This window comes from Calypte anna, chromosome 4B (genome assembly GCF_003957555.1).
Source record: "Calypte anna isolate BGI_N300 chromosome 4B, bCalAnn1_v1.p, whole genome shotgun sequence".
In the NCBI taxonomy this organism is placed as follows: domain Eukaryota; kingdom Metazoa; phylum Chordata; class Aves; order Apodiformes; family Trochilidae; genus Calypte; species Calypte anna.
Window position 1 is genome coordinate 10,219,821 of NC_044249.1, and position 22,012 is coordinate 10,241,832.

At 40.1% G+C, this 22,012-nt stretch overlaps 1 protein-coding gene across 1 annotated transcript in view; it reads right to left on the reverse strand.

Annotated features, from left to right (window-relative positions):
• The window catches only part of PTPN13 (protein tyrosine phosphatase non-receptor type 13), a 133,191-nt gene that overhangs the window by 41,917 nt on the left and 69,262 nt on the right, over positions 1-22,012 (reverse strand). Inside the window, exons 9-14 of the mRNA XM_030450537.1 lie at positions 13,623-13,718; positions 11,627-11,726; positions 4,700-4,919; positions 3,186-3,260; positions 2,902-3,076; positions 136-289 (exon numbers count right to left, since the gene is read on the reverse strand). Coding sequence (XP_030306397.1) covers positions 136-289; positions 2,902-3,076; positions 3,186-3,260; positions 4,700-4,919; positions 11,627-11,726; positions 13,623-13,718 — 820 coding nt within the window. The remainder of the gene's footprint in view (positions 1-135; positions 290-2,901; positions 3,077-3,185; positions 3,261-4,699; positions 4,920-11,626; positions 11,727-13,622; positions 13,719-22,012) is intronic.

Here is a 22,012-nt window from a genome sequence, read left to right on the forward strand (position 1 = left end):
ACAAAAACCACAAAAACACCCCACACCATCTTTGATACTCTCTTGTAACAACAAATTTCCAGGATTTGATTACTATACAATTCCTGTCCAGAAATTTAGGGCTTAAGGGGTTAAAAAAATATTTCATACACTCACTGTATAAGACTGACATCATCCACAAAAAACTTTATGCGAAAAAAGAGACTGAAGTTGACTGGGAGCTTGTTCTTTTTCTTTGGTTCTTCTTTCCATCCTTCTGGAGCTACTTTACTTAGCTTTATGTCAGGATCAACGAAGAAAAATTCATTATCTGTCATGAATGTTAAAGGGAAGCACATGAGTAAAAATATTAAGCCAAAATATTTTCTTCTGCTAGAGAATGAGGATAAGATTCACAGTTCTGAAATTTGGTTATGAACAGTAAGATTTTATGCTGCCAATAGCTAATAAGCACTATAGGTTACAGAAGAAATATTTTATATATATGTAAGGAATATATTTAAGAAATACATAGGAAAAATATAGAAGAAATAAACATATAGTTAACCTGAAAACATCAGTGGGGAAAAAAAGTCTTCCTTGATAGCTAAAGAATAGGGCTAGGGTTTCTTAAACATTTCAAACTTCTTATCCTATAGGAAAACCAAAACTTGTCATCCCTTCCCTCCCTTAATGCTTTGGCCTCATTTACATTTCTGCAAAATGTTTTCAAAGCTTTGTAAGGTGTCAAGAGTACTGAGAGCCTGCCACAGATAAAGCAAACTCTTGGGCTGCTAAGGACTTCTGTACCACAGGAATATTCTGAGTGCTACATTTCTGCAACAGCCTGTGAGATATGCCAGCAGGAAACCTGGGTCCTGAATACATTAGTTCTGTCAGAATGACCTTCTAAACAGTGTGAAGAAAAGTAAGTCCAATGTCTGGTCTGCCCTAACAGTGAAAAATCAACATCTTGGGAATGTATTGTTTCTTCTTAAGGCAACTCCCTCTATACAAGGGGCATGTATACTTATGTATACTATGTATGCATCCCAACATTCTGCCTCCACAAGAGCCTGAAACATGGCCAAGGGTATATTAGAATCATAGAATGGTTTGGACCATGGAAGGGACCTTAAAGATCATATAGTTCCAATCCCCCTGTATAGGCAGGGACACCTCCCACTTGATCAGGTTGCTCAAAGCCCCATCCAACCTGACCTTCAACAGTTCCAGACAGGGGGCAGCCACAGCCTCCGTGGGCAACCTGTGTCAGCATCTCACCACCCTCACAGTGAAAAATTTCTTCATCATATCTAATCCAAATCTACCATCTTCCAGGGTAGCTCTGGAAGCCATTTAAAGCCATTACCCTTCATCTTGTCACTACATGCCCTAGAAAAAAAAACAAACCTCCACAGCTTTCCTGTAGGCCCCCTTTAGGCACTGGAAGGCTGTTATAAGGTCTCCCTGGAGTGTTCTCTTCTCGAGACTGAAAACCCACAACTTTCTCAGCCTGTCTTCATAGAAACAGTGCTTCAGCCCTTTGAAGCCCATCTCTGTGGCCCTCCCCTGGACTCACTACAACAGCTCCATGTCCTGCCTGTGCTGGGGCTCCAGAACTGAACACAGGACATTGGGTGGGGTCTCACAAGAGTGGAGTAGAGGGGGAGAATTCTCATTCTACCTGCTGGCCACACTTCTTTTGATGCAGCCCAGTTAGATTTCTGGGCTGCGAAAGTACATGTTGCCAGCTGACATTGAGTTTTTTATCAACAAGCACCCCCAAGTCCTTCTCCTAAAAGCTGTTCTCAATCATCACTCAGCCCATATTTGTGCATGAGATTACCTCCACCCAAGTGCAGAACCTTGCACTTGGCTTTGTTGAACTTCATGCAGTTTGCACAAGCCCACATCTGAAACCTGTCAAGGTCCCTCTGGATGGCATCCCTTTCCTCCAGTACATCAACACCACCACACAGTTTGGTGTCTTTAGCAAACTCAATTCCGCTGTCCACATCACTGATGTCCAACGGGACTGACCTGTAAGCTCTCAGTCAGCTGTTCATCCGTTCTCAGGTGGATCTCCATGAATTCCAACTGGTCACTGACATAGATGATGGCACCCTCTCATTGTCTCCCCTGTCTGCCCTCTCAAAGAGTCTGTATTGTTCCATTCCAACACTCCAGTCTTAAGAGTGGCCCTGTGTCTATGCCAATATGATCATGGTACTGTAGCATATGCACAACTCATTTTATTTATTCCCCATGCTATGTCCATTTGCTTAGAGATATTTAAGTTGAGCTGGGCCCCCAAAGAAGCTGACTTACTGACTGGAGTGGCTGGGATTCCTTTGAGGTAGTTCTTCTTTGCTTCTGTGCTGGCTACTGTTACCTCAGAAGTCACTGGCTCATCTCCATAAGATTACAAGTGTGCTGCAATGTATCCAGCACCTCTCTGATTAACAGGCTGGAGGCTCTAGTTAGCACCCTGTCCCTGTAACTTTGGTATGTCATCCCACAGCTGAGCACAGGAAAGTCTGATATTACCTCCCTCCCTCCTCAAATCTAGTTTAAAGATCTGTCAATGAGCCCTGCAAGCTCTTAAGGAAAGACCCTCTTCACTCTTTGAGAAGAGTGAATTCTATTCAAACCAACAAGCCTGATGCCATGTAGACAACCCCATTATTAAAAATAAAAAATTGTGGTTGTGACACTAGCCACAGAGACATGTATTAATAGACTGTGTCCATCTGCTTCTTCCAGTGTTGTTGGAATAACACAGATGTTCTTCACTGAGGAATGTATTTGCCTCAATACAAGAAAACTTAATTCAGAGTAAACACTTTATAGATGCCAGGCAATCTCTGCTTATCTTTTCTCAACATGATGAAGCTAATTCTTATTTTTTACCTGTCAACCATATCAAATTATTATTCCTACCTCTTAAAGTAGCCAATCCAAACAAGTGATGCTCCACCAAACCAATATGTGCAACAACCATATCAAAGACATCTTTACAGATTGTTTTGGTATCACAGGTCAGCTCCAGCTTCTGCCCACTTAGAAGCATCACGTTTACTTTTCGCCGGGTGTCATCATTCTTCCCTTTCTTAGTCTGCAATTTATGAAATAAAATATCCCAACATTCACACTTGTGATAAAAGTGCATTTGTTTGTTTAACATCATTCCCTTGCCACCCACTGCTGAAGAGCCCCTTTCTTACCAAGATGGACTTTGGCAGATCCAAGGAGATGAACGGCTCAATTGTCATTTTCACAAACTCAGGGCCAAAGAAGTTCTGCAAATCACAACATCATGAATGAACCGAGTTGCTGGGACAACAGATCGAAACACGGTTAGCTCCCACCCTGCAAATACCCGAGTAACCAGAGTCTGTAGCTAGAATATTGTACTGAATTCCTCCCCATAAGCTGCTAAATCTAAAGAATCTGATTTTGTCAGCATTTGTGCCAGATACCACTGGCAAGCTACAGTGCTGGTGACATTGGTACTCTGCAGATTTTCCTTCCCTGGATGGGCAAAAAGCCAACACTGCAGTATTATTTGTCTTCCTTTAAAGCACAGGGTGTGGGTTACATACTGGGACATTACTAAGGTTATCTGCATTGGTAGCAATTCTGCCTTGACAAATCTCTGTCTGTGACACCCAAGTCTCTTCTCCTGAAGACTGAAATGTTCCAGTCCAATTCAATCTGCTGAGTTCAAGAGATTCCAGACAGTTCTGTCTGCCTATAGACAAATAAATGTTCTACTCATTCACTCTGTAAATTAGAGGAAGCTGCCCACCCAAAATGTTAAAGGAAGTCCTCTGTTCAATAGCCACTTCAATACCACATTAAAAGAGTGGCCCAAGGTTCACCTGTTGAGGGAAAAAACCTTCATTGGCTACTGCCTACCGTGTACTATATATAAGATATCTGCAAGTAAACCTCTCAAGGTCTGGGTGGAACAAACCCGGCTAGTTAAAGCCTACATGAACTAAGTGGTCAGAGTGCTATGGACTGGAGACAGATACAGGAACTGTTACCCTGGATTAAGACAACAAATTCACCCGAGACTTGTTTCAGGCTTCCCCATCCTAACAAAAATAATAAATAAATCCAGTTCACTGGAACCAGCAGAGGGCGTCAAGCCATCATCTCTTCTAAATACCAGCCACTCAATTTACCTATACCTCCCTCTGCCTCTTTCTCTGTAATCTCACATTTTATTCACATACCAAGACAGCTGGGAAATGAAAAGGCAGTTTGCACATTGACTCAGGGTGAGCTCAAAGGAATGAATCCTCTCTCTGCCTTTCTTTACCTTTCCAACTTACTCATTTTATAACCTCTGATGCTGGTGGGAACACCCACATTCCACTAAGAGAATAAATACAAGTTTAAGTGGTTTAAAACACCACAGAATAGAGAAGAAAACTACACTTTACCTTTGTTAGGATGCTCGACTGTTTAATCAATGCAATCCTTGATCAAGGCTTGGTGCCCATTTTAGTGTCTCTTGATACTGCTTTAGGCTATGTAGCCACTAATACCATAAAACCTGAGAAGTATATTTTGTGAGAGTCTTTCCTATCAGGGAAACCAAACATCTAGTATTTATCTGTTGATGACCGCTTAATACATGACCCAGTTTATGAATCCCACATATTGGTTACAGCCAAGATGCTGCTCTGCTTCAATGAATATAGGAGTTCACCTGAGATCAGGACATTACCCTCAGTTTTCTTTGTGTCATGGCTGTTTCCAGGGCTATTTCTCTCAGTGGATCCCTGGTTGTGTCAAGCATTGAGGACCTAATTGCATCTCCTGGGTAGAGGTTAGGTCTGGACTGCTTCAGAGCCATTCTAGCTTGCAGTTGCATCAATTCTTCTTCCTGACGCTTCAGCATCACTTCTTGACTTATTAGATTGCCTTCAGAGGGCGTTTCATGTTGCCTACAGTACAGTGAGGGGGGATGAAACGGCATTAGTAGGTATGACTAAGACATTCTGCTGCTTTGAGCACTTGGTGGAAACCAAGAACAGAAAGACTAGTTACCATGTACTACAGTGAACACAACATTCATTCAGCAGCCAGGAGCTTAGCTCTCCACAGCAATCCATCAATACAGAGAATGAGCAAACATGCCACATTTGTATAGCAGCCTGTCATGGAGGGTAGCTTGAGTACCATCACAAGGTATATACAAGATAACCAAGTGATCAGGCCCAGTCAGCATGGGTTAATGAAAGGCAGGTCCTGTTTGACTAACCTGATCTCCTTCTAGAACAAGAAGACTTGCCTAGTGGGTGAGGGAAGAGCTGTGGACATTGTCTATCTGGACTTCAATAAAGCTTTTGACATTGTCTCTCACAGCATTCTTCTTCAGAAACTTATGGCATTTGGCTTGGATAAATATACCCTGCATTGGATAGAAAATTGGCTGGGTGGTCAGGCTAAAAGAGTAGTCGTGAAAGGAACTAAATCTAGCTGGTGACCAGTCACAAGTGATGTCCCCCAGGGTTCAGTACTGGGGCCTCTTCTCTCTGATTTCGTCATTAATAATTTGGATGAGGGGATGGAGTGTACCCTCAGCAAATTTGCAGATGACACCAAAGTAGGTGGCTGTGTCAATCTGCTGGAGGGTAGGGAAGCCTTACAGCAGGACTGAGACAGGTTGGACCAATGGGCCAAAGTAAATTGTATAAGATTTAACAAGGTCAAATGCCAGGTCTTACACCTGGGTCATAACAACCCCATGGTGAGCTACAGACTTGGGGAAGTCTGGTTAGAGAGCTCTAAGCTGGAAAGGCACCTGGGGGTACTGGTTGACAGTCAACTTAATATGAGTCAGCAGTGTGCGTAGGTGGCCAAGAAGACCAATGGAATCCTGGCTTGTATTAGGAACTCAGAGGCCAGCAGGAATAGGGAGGTGATCATCCCTCTGTACTCAGCTCTGGTGAGGCCACATCTTGAGTACTGTGTTCAGTTCTGGGCACCTCACTATAGGAGGGACATAGAAGTGCTGGAGAGTGCCCAGAGAAGGGCAACAAAGCTCATGAAGGTCCTGGAGCACAAGTCCTGTGAGGAGGGGCTGAGGGAGCTGGGGTTGTTTAGTCTGGAGAAGAGGAGTATGAGAGGAGACCTTAGAGCTCTCTTCAACTGCCTCAAGGCAGGTTGGAACAAGGAGGGAAACAGCCTCATCTCCTTAGTAAACTGTCACAGGACCAGAGGGAATGGATGGAAGCTGCACCAGGGGAGGTTTAGGCTGGATGTTAGGAATTATTTTTTCACTGAGAGGGCTGTCAGGCATTGGAATGGCCTGCCCAGGACAGTGGTGAAGTCACCATCCCTGGAGACATTTAAAAGGCATTTGGACCTGGTCTGGTAGTTGACTGTGGTGTTATTCAAAGGTTGGACTGGATGATCTTGGAGGTCTCTTACAACCTAAACATTCTGTGATTCTGTGATTTACTCACATGAAAATAAAGACTCAGTTGCCATCTTAAAAGTGGCACTGCAAACCCAGTGAATCAGTGAACACACACGAGGCAAAAAAATATGAATGCTTTGAAAATATCTTAGTTTCTCTCTTCAAGCAGGGACTGTGAAAGAGGCATGCTTTAAAACAGGTAAAGGAAAAAACTAAAATAACAGTGTATATATTTACTTCATATAAGTAAGTGTTGCTCAAATCACTTTCTCTGTAGCAATTTACAAACTCTTTGCACAGCCCTTATTTATTCCCTGATTTTTCCTGAGCAGTTTGTATAGCTTAAGCTATAAGCATATAAGTATTCTGTATTTATCAACATTCTCTGTATTAAGTTATTCTAAATACCATAATACTAATGTTTTCATGATCCTGTTTTTCTTTCTTTTCAGTTCCTATGAATGGCTTGGATAGACAACCACCACAAAAAATAAAGAGTCTAAATTAATTCAAAGAAGAAAAAGAAAAAACAAACCAACAAAACAACCCCATCAGTATTTCTGAAAAAACAGCAACCTATCCTCCAGTTCTTTTCTCAGGATGTATAGATCCCATGTATCCTACCCATTTTATTCCCTTTTATTCCCTGTGGAAGGAATTATATCCATGTCCCATTTTGGTGAATAAAAGCTGGTTTTTATTTTAAAATCATGAGGTTAGAAATTCAAGAAAAATAAAACCAACTTTCACTCCCCTCCGTCACATGCTTACAGAAAAATATATTTAAACCCCAAGTTAAATATAAACCAATTAGGGCTTTTTAAAAAATCCTAAAACAAGAAAAAACAATGTTTTCCCTCTTTTAAAATAACTATGGGAGCATTTTTTAAACACAAATTGTGTTAATGGTGTTAATACTTTTCAAACTAGAGTTTTATAGGTTAGCATATGTAACCAGCATTAAAATATGAAGTCACTTAACATGACAGTCCAAACAACAGCACAACCCTAATGTGCCATAAACTCAACAAGCCAACATCAAAGTTCCTCAAATGGAATTACATGAAAGATAGAGAATAGTTACAGAAAAATGTATTAATGTAAGCCCATTATCCTTTCCATTGTGCAGGGCTTCCATAGCATCCCTTCCCTTCTCTTTTCCTTTCTGCAACAGACTTAATAATGTGCAGCTAAAAGGACAAAGTCATGAGAAAAGGCCTTGCATGCCCATTTTTTTTTCTCTTCCTTTTTTAAGATTGCCATGCGTGGGAATATTCACAATGAAATAAGTTAAATATACCCAAAAGTGCCCTTCAGATCCAGTTCATGGGCTCTGAAATAAAACAAAAACAAACACTATCTGAAAATAAATATCTATGAATGATTATATGAAAAGACCGACGTTGCAACTGGCTGTACCTGAAAAAACTTGCTGACATGAAAATCCTTACCGCTGAAAAAAATGTTTCCTTTTCAATAACATAACCTGTAAATAATCTGTTAAACATAAGCTGTTTCAACAACTCTGTAAAATGTTATAATTATGTTGCTTTATCATGTTTGTTGACATGTGAGGTGTCCAGGGAGGAAGCTCAGAAACCTGATGGTTTAAAAATTTTCCTAACTTGGTATGTAAGCACTATCACCACCCATAAATCAGCATACTTCAGCAACCTGGGAAAGTGAAACTAACTCTGGCTTGGTCAGACTCTCAGTTTTCTATGGATGGTATCAGAATGATTCACTCTTCAGACTTCAAGACAATAAAAGCATCTGTTGTTCTCCAGAAGAGGAGATACTGTTGGCAGATACAGGCAACTTCACTCTTCTGTGAAGTTCAGAGCATGCAAGTCATATACATGCATATCTTCCAACAATAAAAAAATGACACAAATTACATTTCTAATAGGTAACATTATAAAAGTGTGTTTCCTATGGTAGTTCATTAGACAAGTACTTCACTGCTGCTCTGTAATTTCAGCAGTGTCTGACAGCAAACCAGAATCTCATAATCACTTATTACCCTGAAGATGGTCAGTGAGCAGTCACCTTGTATGCTGACTCGGCTAAAAGAGGGAGGTGAATTAACTCCCCACCTAGTGTACTTACTTACCAAGAAATTAGCAGGTATTGGGTCAGAGAAGGAAGCTGGAGGAAGGGAAGCAGGTAGGCATTTCCTAATGATTAGTGCAGTGGAAAGGTCAGGAACAGATTAAAAAAGATGAATGTCTTTCAGTAAGGCAGGAAAGATATAGAAAAGAAATCTATTGGAAGGAAATGCAACAGAAGGAAGAGATCCATGTCAGCTGCTGCTCCTAGAGAGAAAAAGGAAAAAAACAGTAAAGGAAGAAAAAGGAAAAAAACCCAGGGGCAGTCAAAAACAAGGAATATGAGAAACAAAGAGGAAAAACAGACATAAGTATCCATGCCACCAGGAACACATTCTAAGTTTAAAGGTTAACAGCAGTCACAGACCAAAGAGAAGGGTTTGAGTGTACTCTAAGTGCACTGCTGAAAATCTATTGCTTCCACTAATTTAAGATCAGGACAGCCCACCCAACCAGCACAAGTTGCACTGGCTACTAACTCTGAACAGCTTCACTGTTTGTTTGGAGTTTTTGTGCGTATTTCAGGGTATTCGTTTGTTTGATTTGTTTTGGTTTTGGTTTTGGTTTTTTTTTTAATATTAGCAGCAGACTTCCTATAATCCAAACATCTTTAAATTATTTACAATTTGGTTTTAAAAGGATAATTAAGCAGAGTGCCTCTAAGGGCTTGCCAGAGGAGCAGTAATTTAATACATATTGAAGTATAGATTGTATATCTGGACACATAGCTTTGTATCTCTGAACAACACTAAAACATGCTCCCAAGCGCTAATAGAATTCAGGTAATGAATTAAGTTGCATATACCTCCCCAAATCCTGAAATCAAATGATCAGCCAAAAAAAGTAAACTCAGAGGATCTGCTCTTTGGAACTACTTGTTATCAAGGGTTTTACTTTGAGAGTTTATATTTCTGAAGTCATAAAAGCCATAGTTTACTGCAGCTTGGGGCATTTTAAAACAGCAATGTGCAATGGTCTGAATATTATTACCTTAGAAACCTCCCTGCTCAACTACCTACTCTCATAGATAGTAATCCTTTTTATGCTTGTTAGTACTGCAAAGTTTTAAGCGCTGTTGGAGAAAAACAGAGAAAGCACACACATCATTTCCTGTCAGCTCACATAACTAACACAGACACTATTTAAATATCTAGGACCAAACCCTACTCATGGCTGCTTTCCTGTTTCTCAATAGGTCTACAAAGAAAAACCGAAAAAAACCAAAAAAACACTACTTTTCAGGAGTTCAGACTCCCGAATTGGATTGACAGGAAGCTGAACATAAGCCAACAGTGTGCCCAGGTAGCCAAGAAGGCCAATGGCATCCTGGCCTGTATCAGGAACAGCGTGGCCAGCAGGTCCAAGGAAGTGATTCTGCCCCTGTACTCAGCATTGGTGAGGCCACAGCTTGAGTACTGTGTCCAGTTTAGGAAGGATATTGAGGTCCTGGAGCGGATCCAAAGGAGGGCAACTAGGCTGGTGAAGGGACTCGGGCACAGATCCTATGAGGAGAGACTGAGGGAGCTGGAGCTGTTCAGCCTGGAGAAGAGGAGGCTCAGGGGAGACCTCATCACTCTCTACAACTCCCTGAAAGGAGGCTGGAGCCAAGTTGGGGTTGGTCTCTTTTCCCAGGCAACTATCAGCAAGACAAGAGGGCAGGGTCTTAAGTTGTGCCAGGGGAGGTTTAGGTTAGACATTAGAAAGGATTTCTTTACAGACAGGGTGATCAGGCATTGGAATGGGCTGCCCAGGGAAGTAGTGGCTTCTCCATCCCTGGAGATATTTCAAAAGAGACTGGATGTGGCACTCAGTGCCATGGTCTAGTAACTGCAGTGGGAGTGGATCAAGGGTTGGACTTGATGATCTCTGAGGTCCCTTCCAACCCAGCCAATTCTATGATTCTATGGTTTTTCCATTTTGGATATACTTACTAGTCTGCTGCTAGTTCCTTCTAGATTTCATACATATGCAAACTACATTCACTAAAGGCATTAGTCTTAACAGAGCACTATGAAGTAGAATAATGGAAAATGAACTACAAGAAATTATGTACTGTTTTACCCTGGCATTTTCACTTGCTTAACAGGCCTGTCTGGTGGTTTACAATGTGACTCATTTACACGCCACATTCTGTTTTCCATTTCTGAAATACTTCATAGATAGAAACAAATATTCCCTATTACCATCTTCAAAGTACTGCTGTTTTATTCTGAAGCACAGCCACAGTGCTAAATTGGCCATTTTCTTGGGTTCAACTCAAAGATGAATGAAGGTTGACCTAGCAGTATTCACCAGAATTAAAAAAAAAAACAATGGCCAATAAGTTAGGAAAGCTATATACTCATTCTGTACACACAGTAGTCTGCTTTGCCATTTTAGTGTAGTGCTAAGACAGCATTAAATACAAAGCAGAAATTTACAGCACTTTCCTGAGGTTACATGAAATATAAACCTGTGACCCGAGACCATGAAAATCTGCCCTAAATCACAAATTAGCCCAAATTCTCTTGCATCAAGACAGGTTGGATTTCTAAAACTGCCTGAACATTGCAGTTTAACACACACACTGTTACAGGAATAGATCTCATATTCCTGCCAAAGCAGGACCCAGCTAAGTAACGCCTAAATACTTCTCTACTGCAAGAAAAGCCAATATATACATTTCTAAATGCCTTTGCATTTTCAGGTGAAGTACAAGTAGTAAGAAACCAAATACAGTTGCTCTGCAGGTCACCAAAAACTGTAAGATTCTGAAGCAACTGTTTTCTTGTTCATCTGCACTCAGATACAGCTCATCTGAGGCCTTGCCTTACACAGATGCGTTTAAGGCTCACAATATAATGCACGAAGCAAAATAAATTTCGAAAAGCATAAATTGTTACTGAATTGGCCTATTTAAATATGGGAACTGAATTTGGACACCTAGCTGGTATACTTACCTCTGTGCCACAGTGCACCATCAGTCTTTTACTATAATCAGTCTGTAATTCTGGCATGCTATTTTCTTTCAAGTACAACATGCTGGGTTTTTTAACATTATGCAGTAGCTGTAATGAGAGTTAGAATACTTTCTTTGATAAAGACAAAGCACTCCAAGACATACTGTTCTCACAGGATTTACCTGGTTCTCTGAGAGTTAGCTTGACTTGATGTGGAGATATCATCAGCACCTGGCAAAGCACCAGTGGCATCATCTCTCCTGAAACCTTCATTTCTTCTCACTAGGAAATCAAAAGACAGATGAATACCTGACTGGGCAACAAAGCACACATAATCTTGTCTAAAAACCAATGACTTAGCAGTCATTGGTGGGAATCAAATTCATGTGTTCTGCACAATGGCATTACAGTATTAGACAAACGAGCATTATGAAGCTAATTGCCATTTTCAGGGTGATCTTACAGTTTTTCCTAAGGAAGATAGCTGAGCTACACAAATCCTTTGAAGAAGAATACTAAAGACCTAAAAGAAGCCACAACAAATCCCCCACACCCAACGGCATAAACACCTTTCCAAGGTGATATATTCCATTGTTATACATGACTTGAGACACATATATGGCAGACAAATCATACAAAACCACTCCAGAGCAGAAATAAAGCAGCTAGGTAAAGTTTGCAAGAAGTTAGATAAGAATCATACAATTGCTCAGGCTGGAAAAGACCTTCAAGACCATGTCCAGCCTCGTTCTAAGCATATTACCCGATGGCACACTACTAAACCATGTCCCCAAGCACTACATCCAGAAGAAAGAGACCAGTATATACATTGCTGAGCTCTTGTGTTTAATTTTCCTCCCTGGAATCTGACTAATGATTTATAATTTTTTTTTAATTTTGGCAAAATACTAACCTGCTATTCTGTTTGTAATAATGATCTCACTTACTAAAGTTATGTCTTCCTGCAGCAGCATTTGGAATGCTACACTTAGAGCTTGACTTTGCAAACCACTTTCACCTCCTGCTGCACCCTCAGCAAAGAAAGAACTCAGAGAGAGCTCTAGCAGAACACATTCCAGCCACGTTGATGTAGAAATAGTTCTTTCTTGACTGTCATGTGACTGAGTCCAGCACTGCTACTAATAGACAGAAAGCAGTTCTCTCTTGCTTGTACAAAAGTTGTTGACTTTGGACATAAACAGCCTATTCTAAATGGCCAGAAAACGAAGGAAAATTAATTAATTACAGGAACCATGCTGCTGCTTAGTACTCTTTAGGCTTCTGGCTCAGTAAGTAGGAAGCTAGACAATGACAAGGAAGGTTGAGAGAGCAGCAAGTGCAGAGAGGTTGGATTGGAATTCTCTGCATACAGAGCACATATGATACAACTATACTCCAGATTCCTAAACACTGCTTTCTTTCCTCATTTTCATCAAATGGTTTCTTGCCATCACTTATGACTCAGGAAAGCTAATAGTTTTGTCAGCTTTGCTTTCAACTTCTTCTCATCATCCCAGCACTTCTTTAAAAAAATGCTTCAAGCATTTCCTTCCATGCTGTACTTTCACTGTGTTACAAAAATCCTTCCTGTCATACATACATCAGTTAACAACCCTTCATACCATCTCCTGCTTTTCCAAGCCACTGATTTCATAGAACTTAAATTCAACAAACAGCCTGTAGTACATACTACTTTTGCATTATACTTAAATCCTTGGCCTATAGATCAGCAACCATGTAGCCCTCAGAGTAAACCTCACTGGCATAAAAGTAATTAAGCCATCTATGTCTCATATAAAGCTTTTGCAGTTTCCTGTTATTGTGCACTAACAACTCCATCATTTTTGTGCCTCTAAAGACACCATGTCATTTAAAACTAGGACTCCAGTGAAAAGTTAATCATTTCCAGCTTTTCCTACTAAGCTCCCTTCCAGAGTGATAAATACCAAACTCTTTTCTGAACAGACTGCCAATTCTGTTAAACTATACCAAAAGTTGTAATTACAAGAGATCGTATTACAATTTCACATTATTAGTAAGCATCAGTACATTTATTAAATGGTTCATTTCATACTTCTATTTTTCATCTTGAACTTATTTCTTCAGTTTTTCAGGTTGCTTGGAGTATTTTTTGTTGGCTGGTTTTGGGGTTTTGTTTGTTTGCAGCACAGCTCTTACCTTGCCTAAAATCCGGTTCCGAAGAAATAACAGATGGACTTTCACTCGAAGTACTATAAACGTCACTGTGGTAAGATTTGTACCTCCTCAAAGGCTCTGAAAGTTTAAATCAGAATATCAAAAGAGTAAGAAAGCAACAGATCTAATGCAAAAATCAAACAGAAATTAACATTTCAAGCTATTCTTAAGTTTTTTCAAAACATTTTTAAATGCCTGTCTGTGCCTGAAAGCAAATGGTCAGTGGATGCTGTGCGGTCCCATCCTGTTTCTGCAGCCTGAGGATTCTTCTGGTCTTCCTGGTCCTTGGCTAGATTAACAGAGCCACCTCCTCTGAACTTTTCTCTCACCATCACTTCCAAGTGATGTATTTAAAAAACCAACAAAACCCAAGACAAAAACCAATCCCTTCAGTAAACAAAACTGATGAAAACTTTTGGTGAGCACTTCCTGGGTGTTGAAAGCAACCATCAGCATCAGCCTCTGATTCTTTCATGATGGAAAAAGGAAAAATTCCAGATACAAAACAGGAACTGGAAATTGTAATTCATTCAGCTGACCTTTGACATCCACAAAACATGATTAACATTGAATTTATTAGCAAGAGAAAACTTTAGGTGTCTCTATTTTCAGAAGGCTGTCTCTTGTCCAACTACAAATACAGATAAAACACATGTAACTGCTATGAAGACAAGTGAAAAACACTACAGCAAGGAATATGAATTGTAAGAACAAGCAACTGTGAATACATGAGCAGATGAGTCTGGATGCTGCAAAAAAGAGGTCAGAGATTCCAGTGTCCCATATCCAGGAAACAAAATGCTTGGTGAAAATTCCTGCAAGAACAACAAACCTGTGGAATAACCAGTACTGGGTCAGAGGACAAGTCAGACATGCAGTCAACAGCACTATTCATTCAGACTTACTAGAGAAGAAGGGAGAATTCCAAAAAGGGAAAAAAAAGTGTGAAAAGATGTAAGATAATGCAGTAGACCAAGACTAAAGACTAATCCATGTTAACTATGCAGTAATTCTTGAATAATCTTCCTCCTTAAAAGCCAGTATTTTCTTCATTTCTACCAGCTCACTTGCACCGTGCAGTTCCCCACTGTCTCATCAAATAGAGACTCTTCAAGAAACTGGGAAAAGAAAGCAAAGTAGCCAATCAACCCATGAAAGCAACTGCTCTTACTAGCACATCCCAGTTGCACAGCTAAAGAGCACAAAATTCAAACCTAAAGACATTTCACATTACTCTCAGAAACAAGAAATACTTCTTGCACATTTGCAAACTGACCTGCAGCAAGATGAATTCTCCAGCAGTTGGAGGTGCTTCATGCTTTCACTAGGGCTACTTTCAGAGTCTGGGATTTTACAACATAGAACTCCACTGCCAATCTACCAATCACTTTCATAAAAAAGGTAAATAAAACCCAAATTCAGTGGGTAGCTTTTAGAGATATATTTTTTCCAATGCTCCCAGCTCTTTAAGTGAGGCATCAATCCAAAGATGATACTGGAGCTACGGTACAGGAATGTTTAACTGAAAACAGATCTCTTCTTTTCCAGCAGTTTTATTAGCTGTAGGTTTTCTATAAATGGATTTTTTTTCCAACTAATCAGCCTCCTAGACTTCTTGAACCACAGACAAATTGTGGCTCCATCCACATGTGGTTCTTCAAGACATGAAATTTTACAAAAAATAAATAGAAAGCAGTAAAGCAGAAATATGCAGTAAAAACATGAAACAAATATGTGTATGTGGTGGTGTAACTCTGCAGAGCATTTGACTTCTCCTGACTCACCCTGGTAGGAGGAGTTGGTGCCCTGCTTTAGGCCAAGAGGTAAGTTCACGAGCCAAGAAACATAAAGCAAGATTCCCTATCACTGATCCTCTCAATGTTCTCACAGTCCTTCCACTGAGGCCCAGGTAGGTATAAACCTATTCTACCAGCATTCACAAGCAGAGACAGGAATGGGACTACCCTCCTTTTTTGTTACATCTTTCTTCCTAAGCAAATTCACACAACTTGTCCAATTAACACAAGCTTTAAAGGTATTTTTCTCATCTTCTGAAGCCCAAATGGGGCTGCATCAGTGACTATCAGCTTGTTGTGCTAGGGACAAAGGTTTAAAGGAAGATGAAGCTACAGCCTGAAATTCATAGTAAATCCTCTACATATATGCAGATCTGGAACTGTTTGCTGCTGGGGCATCTGCTCTTTGGCAGCTGTGTTTCAGTCCTCTGCTGGTACATCCATGTCTATGCACACCCTGCTATGCATCCTCTCAACACCACATGTCCTCTTACCTCAACTTCCAAAGGTTATCAAGTCCCAGTTCTAGAAGCAAGTTAAGCTTTTCATACAATATAAAAATGAGGACAAACTTCTAGACTGTCTGGCTGGGAAGAAACTGAAAGATGGCATCAAAAACAGTTAAAGAGGACAAGAAAACAACTTTTCTCCCATGGTCACAGTTTTGCTTGTGATTTTTGAATGGCTTTAGTCTGGTTGGTTGTTTTTCATTTGGTTTGATTGATGTTTTGGTTGGTTGGTTGGTTGGTTCATTTTTTCCATTTTTCATGACAGAAGAGAGACTTCAGAACTGATTTAACTTCTGGAACATCAGGAACATTGAAGCAAAAGTTATTCTACCGGTTACCCTTATTAACATTTCATCGTTTAGATCACAATCTCTTACCAGCACACTTCAAGACATTTAATTCCTTAGTAGAAAAACAAATCTGAGTTTAAACATGTCTTTTGAGTCTATAGCTCCATGAATAAATACAAATTGTTCTAATAATATGAGTTTACATGCAGTAGTACCACAACGCAGAGATGAATAAAGCATTGCAACTCGAAGAATCTGTGTTTTGTGCTACTTAGTGCTACAGTGGTACTTTTCCAAACTCCCTATCAAAGCCAGCAGAGCACAACCTTAAAGGCACCTAACCCACTATAAATAACAATACAAACTATTTATGCAAGACAGGACATGCAAGCCCAGATAAATAATTTACAGAAAGCTTCTTCTCAGCCAACTTCCAACAGAAATCAGAGAACCAAAGTTAGCTTGAAATTTCATTTTTCCTTAACATGACCCAAATTAGATACAGAGGGTTTCAAATATGTATTATTACAGAACTTACTATATAGGGAAGGAAAAGGGCAGAAAAAATGGCAGTTAAACAGGTAGTTTCATGACAGGAATTTTTGTTTATTTTTTATTATTTATTTATTTATTTATTTATTATTTTATTATTATTTATTTATTATTATATTTTGTTTATTGGTGGATGCCTCTATTGAGTTACTATAACACCATTTAAAACACACTAATTGTCCTTTAGGAGAATCTGGGACTTGCTTCTTTCACAAGAATTCAACCAAAAGGTTAGAATCATATTTACTCTTCTTTTCCCTCTTTTCATCTAAGAATGCCTGGATTACCTTAGGCAAAGTACCACAGACTTAACAGGAATGTCGTGATCCAGAATAAATCCCTGGTATGGATTCATATCCAACAAGTGGACAAAGGAAAAAATTAACAATTCAAAGTTTTATATCCTAAATAGTAATAGTCCATTATCCTACCTTTCAGCTTCATTAATACAATTTCTGAACATTGTTGTAACTGAACCTAGCCTTACCAGACATACCAACTACATGAGAATAGATTTCACCACTACTGAATTTAAATTATACTGAAGCACAATTATCATAAGACGTGTAAACTGAGCCTTCATTTGCTTTCACATGCAAACAGGTTTACCACTGTGGATGACTTGCATTTCCTCTGCTTAGCCTACTCATGAACTAAGAACACACAACTCAAGAGAAAAAGCAAGTATGCAGACTTCATTGACTTCACAGAGGTAACCTTGGAAAGCAGCTCTTTTGCCCTAAATCTAATCTTCCATTTAAGACACTTCTACAGAAGCTTCCAAATTCTAGTCCTGGGGCTTCATTTGCTGGGATAGATTTACTACCAACAACTTCCTGATTATCTCCAGAAATTTTCCCTTATTAAAACATGCACCTTTAACCTAAGAAGCTTTAAAAAATCAGACACTTATTTATAAATAAGTGTCCAGAGCAATTTTCAATGAGAACATTGCTTTGTGAGATAAAGAAACAGAAGACTTAAGATGCAGACACTCATCTCTAGAAACATGGAATATCACTGCCTCTTCTTGCTGATTGTAGGGATCAAAAAGTGGGAAAAAAAAAGTAGACTTTGGAAAAATCAAAGGTAAAAAGAGAGAGGAACAAACACACACAACCTAAGGTTCTAAAATGCCTGTGGTTCCATTCCTCCACCCTGGATTCAGCATTACAAAGCTTCTGCAAGATCAGCTTTTTTAGTATCCTTCCCTCTTTTTCCTCCCTGTCTGCTATTTAACCCACAGCCAGTTATACTATTACTATACTATTACAGTTAGGTTTTGTGCTCCTGTTGTGCACCAGGACAGAGGCAATCTTTATGCCCTTGCTACCTTGGGCATCTCATTTACAACATCCTGATAAGGAAAACTACATACAAAAAAGTGGGATGCAGATACACACAAGTAACACATAAAATCATTTCACTTTAAATTATGCATACACTCAAACCAAGGCAGGTGGAAGCAGGCTAAACAAACAAAGGGGAGAAATTCATACAAGTCTAGAGTCTCCCAGCCTCCTGCCTTACTATTGTGCTATTCAAAGCAGACCTGAGACGTGAAAACTGAAGTGTGTTTACACTTCATATTCTCTCACAATATCAGTTTTGTGTGTGAGAAGGCAAAGAAAAACCTTTGGGAGCAAGAGAAAATAGGTACTGCTTTCATGCTCTTTAAGCAGCTATTCAGGATCATAGAATCTAAAAGGCAGAATATTATTTTCTCTCTGAAAGAAGATGCTGACAGTTGGTGCCAAGCAACAATTTCCAAGTTTCAGAAGAACAACAAATCAAAATCTGCTCTAACCACTTGTTCCAGGTTGATGTGATGCCAACTTGTGGTTGCAGGGGGAAAGGGTCCAGGGGTGGCTATGTGAGAAGATGCTGGAAACTCCCCAGCTCCAAAAGTTTGGCCCCACCCCTTGCAGGTATTAAACCCATCAGTGGCAATGGAGGCACTCTGTGATGAACACATTCAGAAAGGGGAAAGGATCAGCTATAAGACCTCAGGACAGAAGAGAAGGGCAGGTAAGAGCAATGCTTGGAGATACCAAGGTTGGTGAGGAAGGAGAGCGAGAAAGTGCCTGGGCAGAGATTTCCCTACATCCCATGGTGAGTCTGCAAGCTGTCTCTGCAGCCCACGGAGGAGTACAGTGATAAGCCCATGAAAGATCATGATGGAGCAGATGTGGATCTGCACCCCTGGAGGAGCCTGTGGCAGAGGAGGTGACTGTTCCCAGCAGCAGCCGTGACTCTGTGGGCAGCCCGGGCTGGAGCAGTTCCTGAGGGAGTGCAGCCCATGGGAGGGACTCATGTCTGAGGGGTTTCTGAAGGGACTCTCTGCCATCAAGAGGGACCCACACTGGAGCGGGGGGAAGAATGTGAAGAATGCTTTTCCCCAAAGAGAAAGAAGTGGTAGAAAACACGTAACAAGTGACCACAACCCCTAATCCTGTCCCTGTACGGATGGTGGGGAGGAGGTAATCAGGAACAACGCAATTTGGGCCTGGGAAGAAGGAAGGGGTAGGGTAAGGTTAATAAAGCTCTTGGTTTTGTTTTCTCTTTATCCTGTTTTGATTTGATTAGTGATTAAATTAAATAGCCTTTTCCCTAAAGTTGAGTCTGTTTTTCCCAGGACAGTAATTGGTGAGTGGAACCCTTGTGGTCCTTTCCTGACCCATGAGGTTTAACACCTTCGCAACTTCATAACTCTGAACAACTTTGACTATCACAAAACCTACACAACAAAACCAAGAATGAGCAGTAACATCAGAGATGCAGAACCACTCCTCCAGGTGCTGGCATATAAACACATATTTTTCAAGTCTGTTTTCATTGTTAAGAATTGACTGCACTTGAATTCAAATAGCAGTATCTTCCCCACTTTTGGATAAGCACCTAATCATAAAACAATCATATTTATTATATAAGAGATAAACAACCTCAACCCTAAAACTGTACAGCAAAAGTAACAAATAATACAGCAAGTTCGCAAGCAAGACACTTGGAATTGATGTCAGTTATTAACTGAAATATGTAACATTTATTAATTGAAATAAATAACATTTTAGGGGAAAAAAATCACTAACCATGGAATATATGTCATGGATGCATCTCACGTGTCTTGGAAAAAGAACATCAGCTTAGCCCAGGAGATAAGACAAGCAAAAAGGGCACCTGCTGGATTTGTAGTCCATTTCCCTGAACATTCAGAGCACAGGGAACCTATGATTGGAGTTCCTATATTCCTTTCAGCATCTCCTGTCCAGTATCCAACCCCTGGATAAACACAACTTCTAACATAAGGTAAGGGACTGGAGCAAGCAACAGACCCAAATTTTACATGGCACTTAAAAGGATGACACTTCTCTTAGATTACTGAAACAGAAATGGCCTGTTCCTGATTTCCAGACTTAGTTGGTTTAGAAAACCTGCAGGATTTGTAGTAATTTTTATATTAGCTTTAGGGTGTTTATATATATACTTATACAATGCTCTTTAAAATGCTTTGGCCAAGCTCTGTTCTCAAGGAAAACTCTTCCAGTCTTAGTAAGGAGAAAATATAATTGGAACCAATAAAATATAATTGGGAAAATATGTCCCAAAAGGGAAACAATAAACAAGACTTAAATAATTAAAAGTTTGAATATATTTAAGTCGCAAAGAGGGGAATTGATGTCAGTTTTTAGGTAAAATTTTAGGGAAAAAATTACCTTTGGGGAAAAAATCATAGAAGAGAAGAAAAGAGACATGCAGAATAAAAATAGGGCTTACAAAACAGTAAAACAGTAAGAATGAGACAAAACCAGATTCCAGTTAGAGAAAAACACATCCCAAGTAGTCAACAGCCTGGCCTGCAAGAGAGATGAAAGGGATGGGAAGGAGCACTCCCCACAACTTTTTCTTGGTTACAGCTTGAGCACTGGGTAGAAAAACATTAAGTTATTGGATTCAGAGTTTTAACATACTAAAATAACTTAGTATAAACTTAAAAGACTACCAGATTTGTGCATTAAGGCTTTTGTGAAACTGTTCATTAAGACAGACTAGAATTATTTCAGTCAAGCTTCTCAAGCCCTGTAAAACACAAGAATAACCAACTTCTATATGAAAAAGTAGTCCCCATCTATATTACTGAAATACTCCTTTTTAAAAATTCACACCCATAACTAGGTTATGGCCTAAAATGTTTAAGTAGTTAACTGACAAAAAAATTTAAAGACCTAAAATAAAACAGCTTGAGCCACACTCCTAACTTCAAGGGTGAAACTTACCTCCTTTCTCTGCTGAACTAAGAAAATTCAGGACAAGAAACTATGCAACCAAACACTCTCTTGAGAAAGTATTTCCATTTTTTCCTAGCAAGTAATGACTGAGAAATTCAGAAAGATGGGCAGTGAGTCATTAGCCATTGCCTCTCTCAGTCTTTCATACAGATTTTTCACTCAGCTATTCATCCCGGTTCCCAGTTTACTCTGAGCACACTTCCACCCATTCCCTATATGAATCAAGCAGCTTCACACATCTAACTATCTCAGTATGCAAGGCAGGGGCATGTTGTTTCTGTTGTCTACCAAATCTGTTTAAATGAGAATGATAAACTCTTACTCATCAATGGGTTTGGCAGGCTTCTGGTTTTTGTTGTTGTGCAACACAAACCTACTGAAGCTGCATTCCTGGAACAACAAGGCTATTGAGCTTTCCCAATGCAGGGAGTAGCCTCTTAAAACTTTCCCACCTTCCCATCTCCAAAGACCCAAATTGATTCGTACACCTGAGGTGGTCTCTATCCTGGTTTGGGCCAGGATAAGGTAATTTTCCGTCTTGTACTTTTGCTTACAGCTAAGTCTCTTGTAAGTAGTTGTACTTGCTGAAATTAACAGCAAGCTTCTCAGTGTCCTGCTTCTGGGACTGGTAACCACTCGATGTTTATAGTTATAGACAGAGACTGGTATGGAGAACCAAGGCCACTGCTCAGTTTTGAGGAACATTATTCCATCCCATACACGTCATACTCAGTATAAATTTGAGGGATCACGAGTGTCAAACCCCTTCCTGCTTCCCCTTCTTGCCTGTCCCTGTTTGCTTCAGCATCCTGTGAGGATTCCATCATTCCTCTGCCTGTGGTCCTGATCCGTGCCAGCCCCATATCTGTGTGTTCCTGCTCCAGCTCCTGACTGCTGCTGACTCCAGGAGTCCAGCCTGGACTTTCCCAGGACTGCCCT